This window comes from Myripristis murdjan, chromosome 11 (assembly GCF_902150065.1).
Source record: "Myripristis murdjan chromosome 11, fMyrMur1.1, whole genome shotgun sequence".
NCBI classification, from domain to species: domain Eukaryota; kingdom Metazoa; phylum Chordata; class Actinopteri; order Holocentriformes; family Holocentridae; genus Myripristis; species Myripristis murdjan.
The window spans coordinates 26509600-26521684 of NC_043990.1; the positions used below are offsets into that span (position 1 = coordinate 26509600).

General features: G+C 41.8%; 1 protein-coding gene across 2 annotated transcripts in view; it reads right to left on the reverse strand.

Moving 5' to 3' along the window:
- Positions 1–8279, reverse strand: part of arid1ab (AT-rich interactive domain 1Ab) — a 55067-nt gene extending 46788 nt beyond the window's left edge. For both annotated transcript variants that reach the window (XM_030063190.1, XM_030063189.1), the window contains exon 1: positions 6988–8279. In XM_030063190.1, coding sequence (XP_029919050.1) covers positions 6988–7902 — 915 coding nt within the window. In that variant the 5' untranslated portion in view covers positions 7903–8279. The remainder of the gene's footprint in view (positions 1–6987) is intronic.
- Positions 8280–12085: the final 3806 nt, after the last annotated feature.

Consider the following 12085-nt stretch of genomic DNA (forward strand, 5'->3'; position numbering starts at 1 on the left):
ACACATCTTGCTACCATCAAGTGACTGAGCGGCGCACTTTATGCACAAATACACACAGCTGTCAGGGGCAGACGAAGATCATTCACAAAACACCCACCCCCCTTCCCCTGGGTATCACTGACACAGTTTCTCCCCCATACGCAGAGACCATCCAGTCTCACACACACACACACACACACACACACACACACACACACACACACACACACACACACACACACAAGTAGAGTGCCGGGAGGCAGCATGTTGTCCTGCTGGCCTGTGGAGAATCATTACTCAGCAGTGCAGACGAAAGAGCCATGAGTGAACTTCCTTGTTAAATGCACGGTCCACCTATTCTTCCCGGTACCATCCCCAAAGAATCAGAGTAAAACCACTAGTTGGAGATTATTCTTTGGGATTTGTCTTAGCTTGCTCGGAGCATGGGACAGGTGGCGTTTACAGCATCAGGACAATTCAGATCAGTGTTGAGCAACTCGCAAACTGCAGGATATATATAATAACCAGCTTTTAAAATGATTATTTAAACTTTTTAATACTTAGTGTATGCCCTATGTGGCAAATCCTATCTGTCTCATACTCAAAAAAGGTTCAAACTTGGGTATAATGTGACCAAAGTCTCCAATAACCCATTGTCCACTCACTTCTCTCCCCTTGAAATCATTTCAAACCTCCTGACAGCCCAGAGGTTTGATGATGGAAAATTTTGTAATTCCCATTGCAGCGGCAAAGCCACAGACCCCCTCCCCACGATAAGAATCCCAGTATAATCTCAAACAAATCTGACACACAGTTAGCACAGCTCGAGTGCTCTAAATGGGAGCGCATTGGTCTGTGTAATGCTGTAATTAGTTTTACTTTTGAATCACAAACGCGGCGCCGGGTGAGACGCTTGCTCCACTAAATAGGGAATATATTCCGTCTTCATTACTTGCGAAGAGTTTGTGACACAATAACGCCTTCATGAAACTGTTGATTTGTAAGCTACATTGCAATTTGTGGTGGGGGCTCGCCTTGGATGGCAGCAGCAGAGCTCTGTGTGCATCTATTAGCAACAGTCAATTAAACAAGCAACACCCGAGGTTTGGTGTAATTTTTTTTGCAACTGAAAGGGGAGAAAAAAGTTGTCTTCTGATTATGGTTTCATTCAAGCTCTATCAAGTCAGTGTCCCAAAGCTGAAGGGCTTCCCTGATGGCTCACTCCCCTGTGCTTAGCAGGGGGAAGCACCTGGCTTTATATCATCCAAAACAACCCCACTATAGGCCACTTCATCACAGCGCTTGTTTGCGCATGATGAAATCCCATAATATTAGCAATCAACTGCCATTCAATTAGCACATTAATTCATCTTCAGCTAGCAGGTGACCCAAGTCAGCTGAATGCCTCTATAAAAAAAATCGCCCGGCTAATCGTTAACAGCAATACACGCCAATTAAAAGGCCAAGTGTGCCGCTGTTAATGAACGGAAAAGTTGAAGTGTTTGATAAACTCTGCCAAAATAGCGACCCACAGCACTCGTTGTGGACAGCTCTTATGTGGGGGGAAATAGGCCAAAGCCTGCAAAACAGACACTCTCAAGCTGAACTTTGGTCAACTAGCTGCCACATCAGGCTCAGCAGTGAAACTTCAACACACACACACACAGACACACACAAGCTCTCTCACTAAACAGTGTGTCCGCAGCCTAGAGCAAGCCTAACGTGAAAACTCCATGTGACAATCTGAAACAATTAATGATCTTTTGATATTGGATATTATTCTTCTTTAGCCTTTCCGTTCATTTGTCACTGTTAGTTGGCTGTATGCAACCTGCAGCGATATCACCCAAGAAACACTCCAGTATGTTCAGGAGGAGGGAAAGCCATTCAGATTCTTCCCCAATTCAGTGACACTAATGAGATTTTGAAACGGCCCCTTTTGCCGTCCTTGAAAACACAGTTTCTATCACTTTTAAGTGTGCTCCGCTACCAAAATGTCCAATTAACACAACTTCCCAGACACTCCTCCTCCTCCACTACTTCTACACTGAGACTGAGCCTACAGTGAGACTTAGCAAGGAGCTGCTTATTACCCGGTGAAAGCACATCAATCCATGTGAAAAACCTGCATTGGTGGCAATCTAGTGACAAAAGAGTGCAAGAGTGTTTGGCTACACACTGTTTGGTCTAGAAAATTTAGAGGATATAGCTACGGTTTCAAAGATTAGTTCCAAAACACTCTGATTCAGAGACATTTTTTATTGTAACCTGTGTAATAGTACTATAATGGCAAAACTATGCCATGTAAATAAACTTTGTGATGGCCTAATAGGGCTGGGAAAAAACAAGTGCAAACATTACATGGACCAAAATGAATCGTGCAACTCAAATATTGAAGTGATACTTAATGCAGCCTCTAAATAGCTTATCTGCATATGCAAATACAAGTCTGTCTCTAGCACCAATCACTACAGCGATAACTTTAAGAAGAGTGACCATATATTAACTTGCATACTGTTATCTGAGAAGTCTAGATAGTAAGACAATAACAGTTGTCTTTTTTGTTGAGCTCTCTCCAAGTTCACAACACTAATTTGAGACTAGAGACGCACCGTTCCCCCTTTTTCAGTTCTGATCTAATTCCGATACCTTAGTTTGGATATCTGTCAATACCAGAGCACTTTTTTCTTGAACGTCATCATTACTGTTGTTGTTGTTGGTGATATTATGTGTAAGATTACATGAGATTGGAGTAAACCACACAGCACTTCTTAGCCAAGGCTTTCTAGACAGGTGACGAAAATGACATACGGCTCTGTGCTGCTGCTCTGCTGTACTTAACATGTCCCATGTGAAGGGATAAATTACATTGGGCTGACCTGCGGGTCCACGTATCGTAACCATAACAACCACTGCAGTGCTTCAACAAAAAAGCGAGAGCATATATTGTGAGAAAAGTGTCTAAATGTGTCTAAAATGTGTAACAAACCTACAAATTTGCCTACTAACAAACTGAACTTTGTGGCTGGTTGCAGGCTGTGAGCAGAAGAGCCGTGAAAAGGGACAGGTAGATCCTCGGTTTCGTTTTGTTACTGGAGCAGAAGCAGCAGGACGACATCCTTCCAGACTCGAGTTTGGTGAATTTCATCATTTGACAGTAGACCCTGACAACACAACACAGCTAGCATCCACTGACTGGTCAACTGGGTAAGCAATTTCTGTGTCACAGCGTCAAAAGTTCAGGATGAGTCAAATGTGGATGGGTGTGACTTTTTTATGCAGAAGAGCCAGCATCCGACATCGCTTGCCTTGTGTTGCTCCTCAACTCGCCTCTCATTGAAAATGAATTAAGGCCAAGCGATTTCTTAAGCCCTTTACTAGCTCAATCAGTTGCAGACTGAAGGTCCAGTGCAAGTTTCCCCTCCAAATCTAATTCATAGAATTCTGGGAGACATAAAATATCGGGACTACTGGATATCTTTGTAGAACTGTTTAATTACTAATTATGAGCTACAACATTTTGGTTATGGGCTTACAATTGCATTATTCCAAGTTTATAATTCATCATAATATTAGACTACAAAATGTGCATCAGTGCATGGGTCAGTAACGCTGGTCCCATATCAGATGAGTGAATTATGTCAGTATTGGCACCTGATATCAATATTATATCGAATTGGTCCAAACTCTATTTGAGGCCTGAACAACTAATTTAAAGTTTTGGGTTTTCCCTTGTCCACAATATTACTACAAAAGGACACATATATTATAACTAGACACCGAACATACCACCACATTTTGAGGAACTTGAGATAAGAGATAACACTTATTGACACTAGTCCACATTCACAAGAGCAGCTAAGTTAAGAGAAAAAAGTAATTAATCCAGAAATTGTACATTTAGGCTGATTGTTACATGGCAACAGAAAACAGCCCAAATTTACTGAATGCTCAAAAAAGCTAAATATGTATCGTTTAAAACATACAGTATATATCAATATGTCATTCAACCACCAATAGATGGTGGTCATGTCAGAAATCTGTGTAATAGGCATATCAGAAAACATGACATTGTGGCATGACAGCTAAATAACTACTTCAGTGGTATAAATAATCCTACTCTCCACCAACAAATATACAACCACACAGCTGCACTAGGCAACATTTATTTGTTAAAAAAAGACACTTGTGTTATCAGCCTATATCACAGAGCTGCCATAGAGAAGAGTGTCCCAACACCACTGATTGAGTGGCTTGCCAAGAAAAAAAAATAATAAAAAAAAAATACTGGCTTTGGGTATGGTCATCCCCCTGCAAAAATGATGAGTGGAAAATGAAGAGTGACATGCAAACTGCTGCCTGCAGTGAATGAGAACAAAGTCCAGAGAAAGCTGAACTCATCCCTGATATATCTTTTACCTCATTTGTTCCCGAGTACCCTTTAGTATAAAGCATCACAAATTAGCCAGGGCTATGCACTTTACTGACGTCACCTTACAGGATTTCTGAGCATCATAATTTTCAAACAGTTACTTGTATCTGCCACTTGGAGCCTCCAGTGTGTGAAGTTACCTATAGTGAAGCTTTAATTTCCTACAATTTACCCCACTACCATGAGGCACAGCAGCAAACAAAGTTCCAAAGTTTATCCAAAACTGACTGTGCCTAAGGCACAGGTTGCAGCCATAAAATCTAGTCCCTGTGGGAAAAAAGTAAGAAGCAACAAGTGGCGATAAAGCCACTTGAGGTTAAGAAATTTTCCTGGGAGACCCTTTTGCTGAAAATCGAAGGGTAAAACAAAGCAAGCGATCAGTCCTGTAGGGAGACAAACAACATGTCAACACATACAGCACAACTTCTGTCAAAACACTTTCTCATCTTATATCACACATGCTATGAAGGAAACATAAACCCACATATATCTGATTCATTGAGACTATGCATGTAAACAATGTCTTTAAGAAGAAAAAATAAAGTCAGAGACTTATATCCTCCTCAAGTCAAAGTGGTGTCTTATATTCAAATTCACACTGCCAGAAAAGTCTTGTCAAGATTAACCCAAGCTGGTGAGACCTACGAAAAGACCTAATAAAATGTGTCTTTATGAGGACGCATATACATTCAAGCCATCCTTTACACATTGCATTTTAATTTTCACCATCTAAAATAATTTGTGTTCCCTGCTCAAGTAAAGTCAAAGCCTATAATGAAAGGGCTGACAGACACACTCCACCCATTGTGCACATGGTACATATGACACATCAGTGTAGAGTAAAAACAGACTTTCATGAAACATGTTACTGCTCTGCATGTGACTGTTATCAGTGAGGAGAAGGATGTAGGTTAGCAGTGTCGACATGGTTACACACAACGCATGCGAAAGTAAATTAGGCTATTGTAACCCCCACAGGGAAAAAAGGCAGTGACACTTGGCTGACACCTTGGTTGCTTGTAAACACAACTGCAGCCACTCCGACTCTCTCACGTGGCCCGAGACACTCAGGCACAGAGTATCCCTCAACTCCTGATCTGGAAACAGTGGAAAACACCGTTCTATAATGGGGCCACAAGACCACACCTACTCTATCTGCTGTGCTGGAGTCAGCCATACGAACAAGCCATCCACATAGTGGAACCAAACAGCACAACTTCAGGTACACGCCTGGAGTCAGTTGCTAAAAATTATTAATGAACCTCCACATAAGTAGATTTGGGGTAAAAACAATAACAAACAAACAAACATACACTGATAAATACAGCCATCATGCAAATTACTGCAGTGGGAGGAACAGAACAAAATGTGTTCTCAAAATGTGTTCAATAAATACAGCCAAAGAGTAAGGCTATCATCCCCACATGAATTGTGTGGTTTGTGTTTGATTTTCCTCCATACAAAATCAGACAAGGTGTCAGCAGAGTAATGAATACAAGGAAATAAAAATTCACCATTTTAACACCACAAAAATGCACCAAATTATTTTCAAAACATGCAAAAATACAGGAAAGACACCGGGACTATGTTATCTTGTCACGGTGGAGGAACACATAACTGGGCAGAGGGGGTGTTTTTCTGCAGCCTTCCATTAGATGCAATTATAAATGGCCGAGAGCAGAGGGACGGGGGAGCCAATCAGATCTCGGCTCGCATGTCAACCTAAGACCAACTGTCTCCTGGCTCTGACAGCAGGATTTTACCTCCATAATTCAAATCCCAAAGCAAAGGCAATCTGCACTTTGCCAACTCCAACCAGCGGGCCGTGTTTACAAGGCGGGCACATGGAGGATACACACAAAGAGAAAAACGGAGCCGAACCGAGCCACAATGAATGAACCCTCCGTCACAATGTATCAATCGCAGTCATGATCACACTTTGACACAATGTAACTTGCTTAGCGGATGGAACTGTTGCCATTCACTGGCTTGTTAGCCACATTTACACCTCACTGTACATCGGCTTTTAACGACTTGACGGCTCATATTGTCCTAATGATTATGCAAATGCTATTTAACAGCTCTCGCTATCATTTGCATCGCCTTGACAGCCTTCGACACAACTTTGATAGCGTCGAAAGGGAGCACAACACCAAATAAAGCCGTTTCAACGCGGCTTTCTGCAGAAACACCAGCGGTTACAGCACTTTAAAACTGCCTGGAGGTTGAATTAACACTTAGCTCTGTGAGGAAATATCACCCTTATCTCCTCCAACATACACACACACACAATTTCTCCTGACAAACTAACTCTGCGTCACCCAGGACCAAGCAGAGATTCAAACCCACACCCAGAGCTCAGAAAGTTGTTTCTAACCGAATACACAGCTTCTTTTTTCTGTCTAAACACTATTGCAGGGGGTGGTACTGGGAGAAAGAGAGGCAGCCATTTTAGAGCTCTTGCTACATTAGACAATGGCTGGTCCATTGCAATATACAGCTTCACTGTGCTTTTTCAGAGCTGCTGAGTGACTCGAACTTAGTCAAAGTAGGTCAGTGCTGGAAGTGAAGTTTACCTGATTTCTGTTGAGAGGTTGTCCAGTGTTTCCCGGGCTCATGGGAGGCGGATGGTGGCTCCTTTGTTGCCAACCCGGATGGCCCCCACCATACTGGCTGCTGCCCATATCTGCTGGTCCCTTGCTGGCCCCTTCCTGATTGTTATAGTCTCCTTGGGGGTAATTTTGGTAGCTCCTGGCAGAGCTGGGAGATGTCAGAAGCTGATTTAAAGTTGGCGTAGACGTGGGTTGTTGATTCCCCATGTTATACCTCTGATTATTGTAAGAGGCAGCCATAGCAGTGGTTCCTCCTGCTGGCTGTTGCTTGCCTGGCTGCCCCCCAGCCGCCGGAGGCTGGTTATTACGCGGGGAATTCATGGCCCCGTATCCTTGGCCCTGATAAGAAGTCCTATTCGGGAATGGGCTGTAGTTGTTGTAATGGTTTGGGTAGCCGTGTTCGTGTGAATTAGGGGGGTAAGGGTCCATCATGCTGCCTGGTTGCACTGCCGGCCCCGATGCAGCTGCCATGCCAGGGCTTTGTTGTCCGCCATGTTGATGAAAAGGGGCCCGGCTGTAGTGCTGGTTGTAACCGTAAGGAGGTGGAGGAAAGGGGCCCGTGTGGTGGTGTCCCATCCCGGGATGGTTATTCCCTTCGGGACCGCCTGTATCATTCTGATTGCTGCTATTATTATTTACCCTGGGCAGATTCCCGTTGCCGTTCTTCATGTCAGGATCCCCTCCTCCCCCAGCATTTCCAGCATCGGTCCCGTCCTGCAGCTCCTTTTGGCCAGGAGATCCACCGTCAGATCCCGGTTCCTTATTTTCATGCTGCTTCTCTCCCGGTACCGACTCCTCCTGTGGGTCCCGATCCGGCTTTTTGAGTTCGGATGGCGGGCTAGTGTTGAGAGTGGCGACGCTGGCGACCTGAGCGGCCATGATATCCCTCTCTCTCTCCCCCACTCTTTCTCTACCTCTCTCTCTCAGCACGGCGACTCACTCACAATCAAACTCCGAATAAGCATTTAACATAAATACAATTATATTTATAACAACGTACCCGTTGTCCCGGTTCATTCCCCCGTTTACCCTCCGCCCGGACCGGTATCCGGTAATCCACCGCGACTCCGTTTAAAGTTAAAACCGGGGGGGAAAGTTTTGTGGAAGAAAATATATATAAATACAGAGCCAGGGAATTGAAATTCACCGACACAAGTGTGTGTGTGTTGGAGGGGGGGGGCTTCTGTTACAGAACGAGAGCGCGAGCTAGAAACCAACCAAACCAGCACGAGGCTCCGCGAGACACAGCCATCTTACCGACCTGTCGCGAGAGAAGGCAAACCCGGAGCGGAGCGACACGGCCTGGACCCGGACTGCACTGGCTCTAACTAACAACAACATTGATTACAGCTAACAACAACAGTTGTTTTGGCTCGAGTGACTCTTCTGACACTTAAAAATAACTTCAGTATGATTTTATTTTAAAGAAACTGTGTGTAACTTAAACTGTTGGTCATTGTTAAACTGGTGAAGTGTATAATTTTGGAGACCTACATTACCGTAGGCTAATGTCAATACACAAGTAGGACTTAATAGTGTTCAAAATATGTCTTATAAAAGTTATTCTATTTCATTTAAAGTAGATAAAATACATGTATGCTAATTAAATTACATTTAATAATATCCAAACCCTGTAATAACACATTGTTAGTGCCGCTTCCTTTAGAAAACTATGACAAGACTCATGAACATACACTAATAAAGCTATTTAATGTCTAAAATCTGTCTGATATAACGTTTATCACATTTACACACACACACACACACACACACACACACACACACACACACATTTATATTTCACATTGAACCCAAGGGTCCACTGTGTTCCAGATCTGTCTGATATGCACTAAGTTGTTGTTTTTTTTTTTTTTTTTTTTTTTCATTTTAAATTATGTTTTGTACGAAACACATAGAGTACAAAAACAATTCATAATTTGCTGAAATAGAGCTAGTATATTTAATTTCATTTGGAAGGCTCATACACATTAGGCCTTTACATTCAACAATGGCCATAAATAACCCTTAAAAGCCCCTATTTTGTGTTGTGTACATTAGTTTGAGATTATATATACTGTGATATAAGCTATGAATTTATATGTAAAACCCTATGGCAGCTTTAAAAACTGTATAGACTGAAGTCAAGTGGTTTCAGGATGATAATAAAGGTACACCACAATTCATACAAGCTGAAGTATTCTGCATTTACCGTTGTAATATTTTGTAGTATTAATGCACATATTTAGACATATTGCACACTTTTTTTTAACAACTTTATATATAATGCACATACTTTTTTCCCCCCAAATTTCAACGGCACATATTTTTTATAGTTCTTATTTATTTTTCTAATTCTTGCAACTTAATTCTTCTCTTGAAAATCTTAGCAACTGCAACTGACTCAATTTCTTCTCAGGGATCAATAAAGCATTTCTGAATCTGATTTCTGACATTGCTGATATAATGTAGACTTTACGTCTAGATGAAAATTAGAATAATCCCTCTTCAAACTGCACTAAACTCCTCCTTGAAGCTAATCATAACTATTCTACTATTCTGATTACAAAAATTGCTTCATGCATGAGCTGTGTGTTCCTCTTTGTTACATTCATTCGGGTACTTTATCTTATTAGCTTGTTAAAGGAGTGGAACAAAATAGGCTACAATGTCATCTTGTGTTAAAGAGGTCTAATGGGTGGAAGTGACTGCTTCCATGTGTCGAGAGCAAATGAGAAGAGCAACTGCAGCGGAGGAAAAGTAGAGGAAAGCATGAAATTACAACCTGTGCATGTCTGCGCTGACTGTGTGTATGTGTGTGTGTGTGTGTGTGTGTGTGTGTGTGTGTGAGAGAGAGAGAGAGAGAGAGAGAGAGAGAGAGAGAGAGAGGATAGAATAGGATGAAGGATGGGGGATGGACTGAGCCAGTCAGTCACAGAGCAGGAAGTAGAGACACAAAAAAGAGAAACAGTGGTGGAGGGGGGGGGGGAGAGAAAGTGTGGGCCACTGAAAATCAGCATAAAATGTTCTCTGTAAAAGTGAAATCACATCCCACCACGTACAAGAACAAGAGAGATTTGGAGAAGGCATGAAGTAGCCCCATACAATTAATGGGAACAGACACACACTCCCTCTCTATGAGTGTGTGTGTGTGTGTCTCTCTCTCTCTCTCTCTCTCTCACTCTCTCTCTCTCCCCACCCCCTCTTCTCGTTCTCTCTGCCTGCCTGCCTCGCGCTCTCCTAGCAGCAGCAGCCTTCATGGTGCCTTAAAGTGCTGTCGGAAATAACATTGAACCGTGCACAAACAACCTCCAACATACCAGTAAAGTTCAATTACTGGCTGTGGGAAAAAGTCAGAACATTTCTGCCACAATTTAGATGCCAACATTCGAGGGACGAGTCAAAGAGCATGAAGGGCACATAAAAAAATAACTTCACCACATTAACAACATAACATGAGGTAAAGTAGAATAAGACTCAGTTATTGGACTTTTTTTTGGGAATGTTGGCTGTTGCTGCAGCAAAAAGTAATAGGATACAGAAAAAAGCAATATTGACACAGATGGTCCTATGAAAAAAAAACAAAAACAATTAACATTTACAACATGAAAACATGTTAAATGGAAACATAAGAATGAAAATATGAAAGCAAATGGAATATGGCATCAAGAAGCTGAGGAAAAATATTTTATCAAAATATTATTAAAAATGTTTATGACAACACACAATACTAATACTGCTACTACTAATAATACACAGTATGAAATAATTCCTGGTTATAAATATGCATGCAATCAAATAATCCAAACAGAGTATGAATGGGTAAAAAATGAAATTATAGTATATTTAGCCTAAATGATGTGCAACAATGTTGTGGCTTGAAGTGACAGGTGTACAGAGGGCCAAGGGCCAAATATAAGACATGCCTGATGTGCATTTCCCCCTTTTCAATTCTGTAAAATAGCCGTGAGCTCCTCAATTTCTAAACAGTCAATTGTAAAATTAAACAGCAGCTGCAATAAAATAAAAAGAACCTTTTTTTTTTAGCTTAATGTTTAGTATTTCCAACCAAATTGTGCTTATACTTAGCGGCAATGCAAATTTCCAAGTTTGGGCAGAGCACATGAAGGCAGCATCCCCGCTTGCAAAAGCAGCAGAACTTTGCTATGTGAATGTGGGGGATGGGAAGCAGCAGCACACAGCTCTGCACAGCCCTTTCTCTGTACAATGCAGGGCTTTCTGCTCACATTGCTCACTCTGTCCATGGAAAAGAGATCCTCTTTTAGTCAAACTTTTCTTTGGAAAGCAAAATTAAATATCCACATGTACTTTAAAGCTGCAAAGACAGCTTGTGTATGTTTAATAAAAGAGAGTATGCAGGGTGGAGGGGGTCAGCTCAGCTGCTGCCTGCCTATATAGGCTAAGGGAGGAGTGTGTGTGTGCGAGATAGTGTGTGTGTGTGTGTTAGCAGAAAGCACAGAGACAAGGCAGTGAGAGAGAAGGGGGTAGAGAGCTTTTTTCTTTTTAGCATAAAGTTGTTTTTTATCATCAAGGGGTGCAGTCTCTCCCTTCTCTCTTTCATATATGTATATGTCTATATTTTATATCTCTCCTCCATATGAAAGAATCCCCTTTCAATGCTCTGGTTTTTGGGTCTTATTTGCAAGCAGCATCAAAATATGCTGTATTTTCAGCACTCACCTTGACTTGAAAAATATTTATCAGATCTGTGATTGGTTCAGTTTGTGTATCTCATCATAAATCGTGGGGGGCGAGCAACAATACATTACTAAAGACTTTTCTGTGCCACATTCATTTATCCAATTGTTTTACTGAAACAGTGTTCTCTAGAATGGTGTGTTGCAAAACATCAAGAGTGAGGGCCTCCTTTACCGAGAATAAACAGGGACACCATGACTGTTCAAATGGATGTGACTTGCCTTGCTGAAAATACACCAGTTGAATCAGAAGAGGCCATCTAACCTACTGTTAATAATATACTGACAATATTACAAAAATGCTATTCACATGCAGTCATTGTACTATAAGTGTTACCAACCCACAG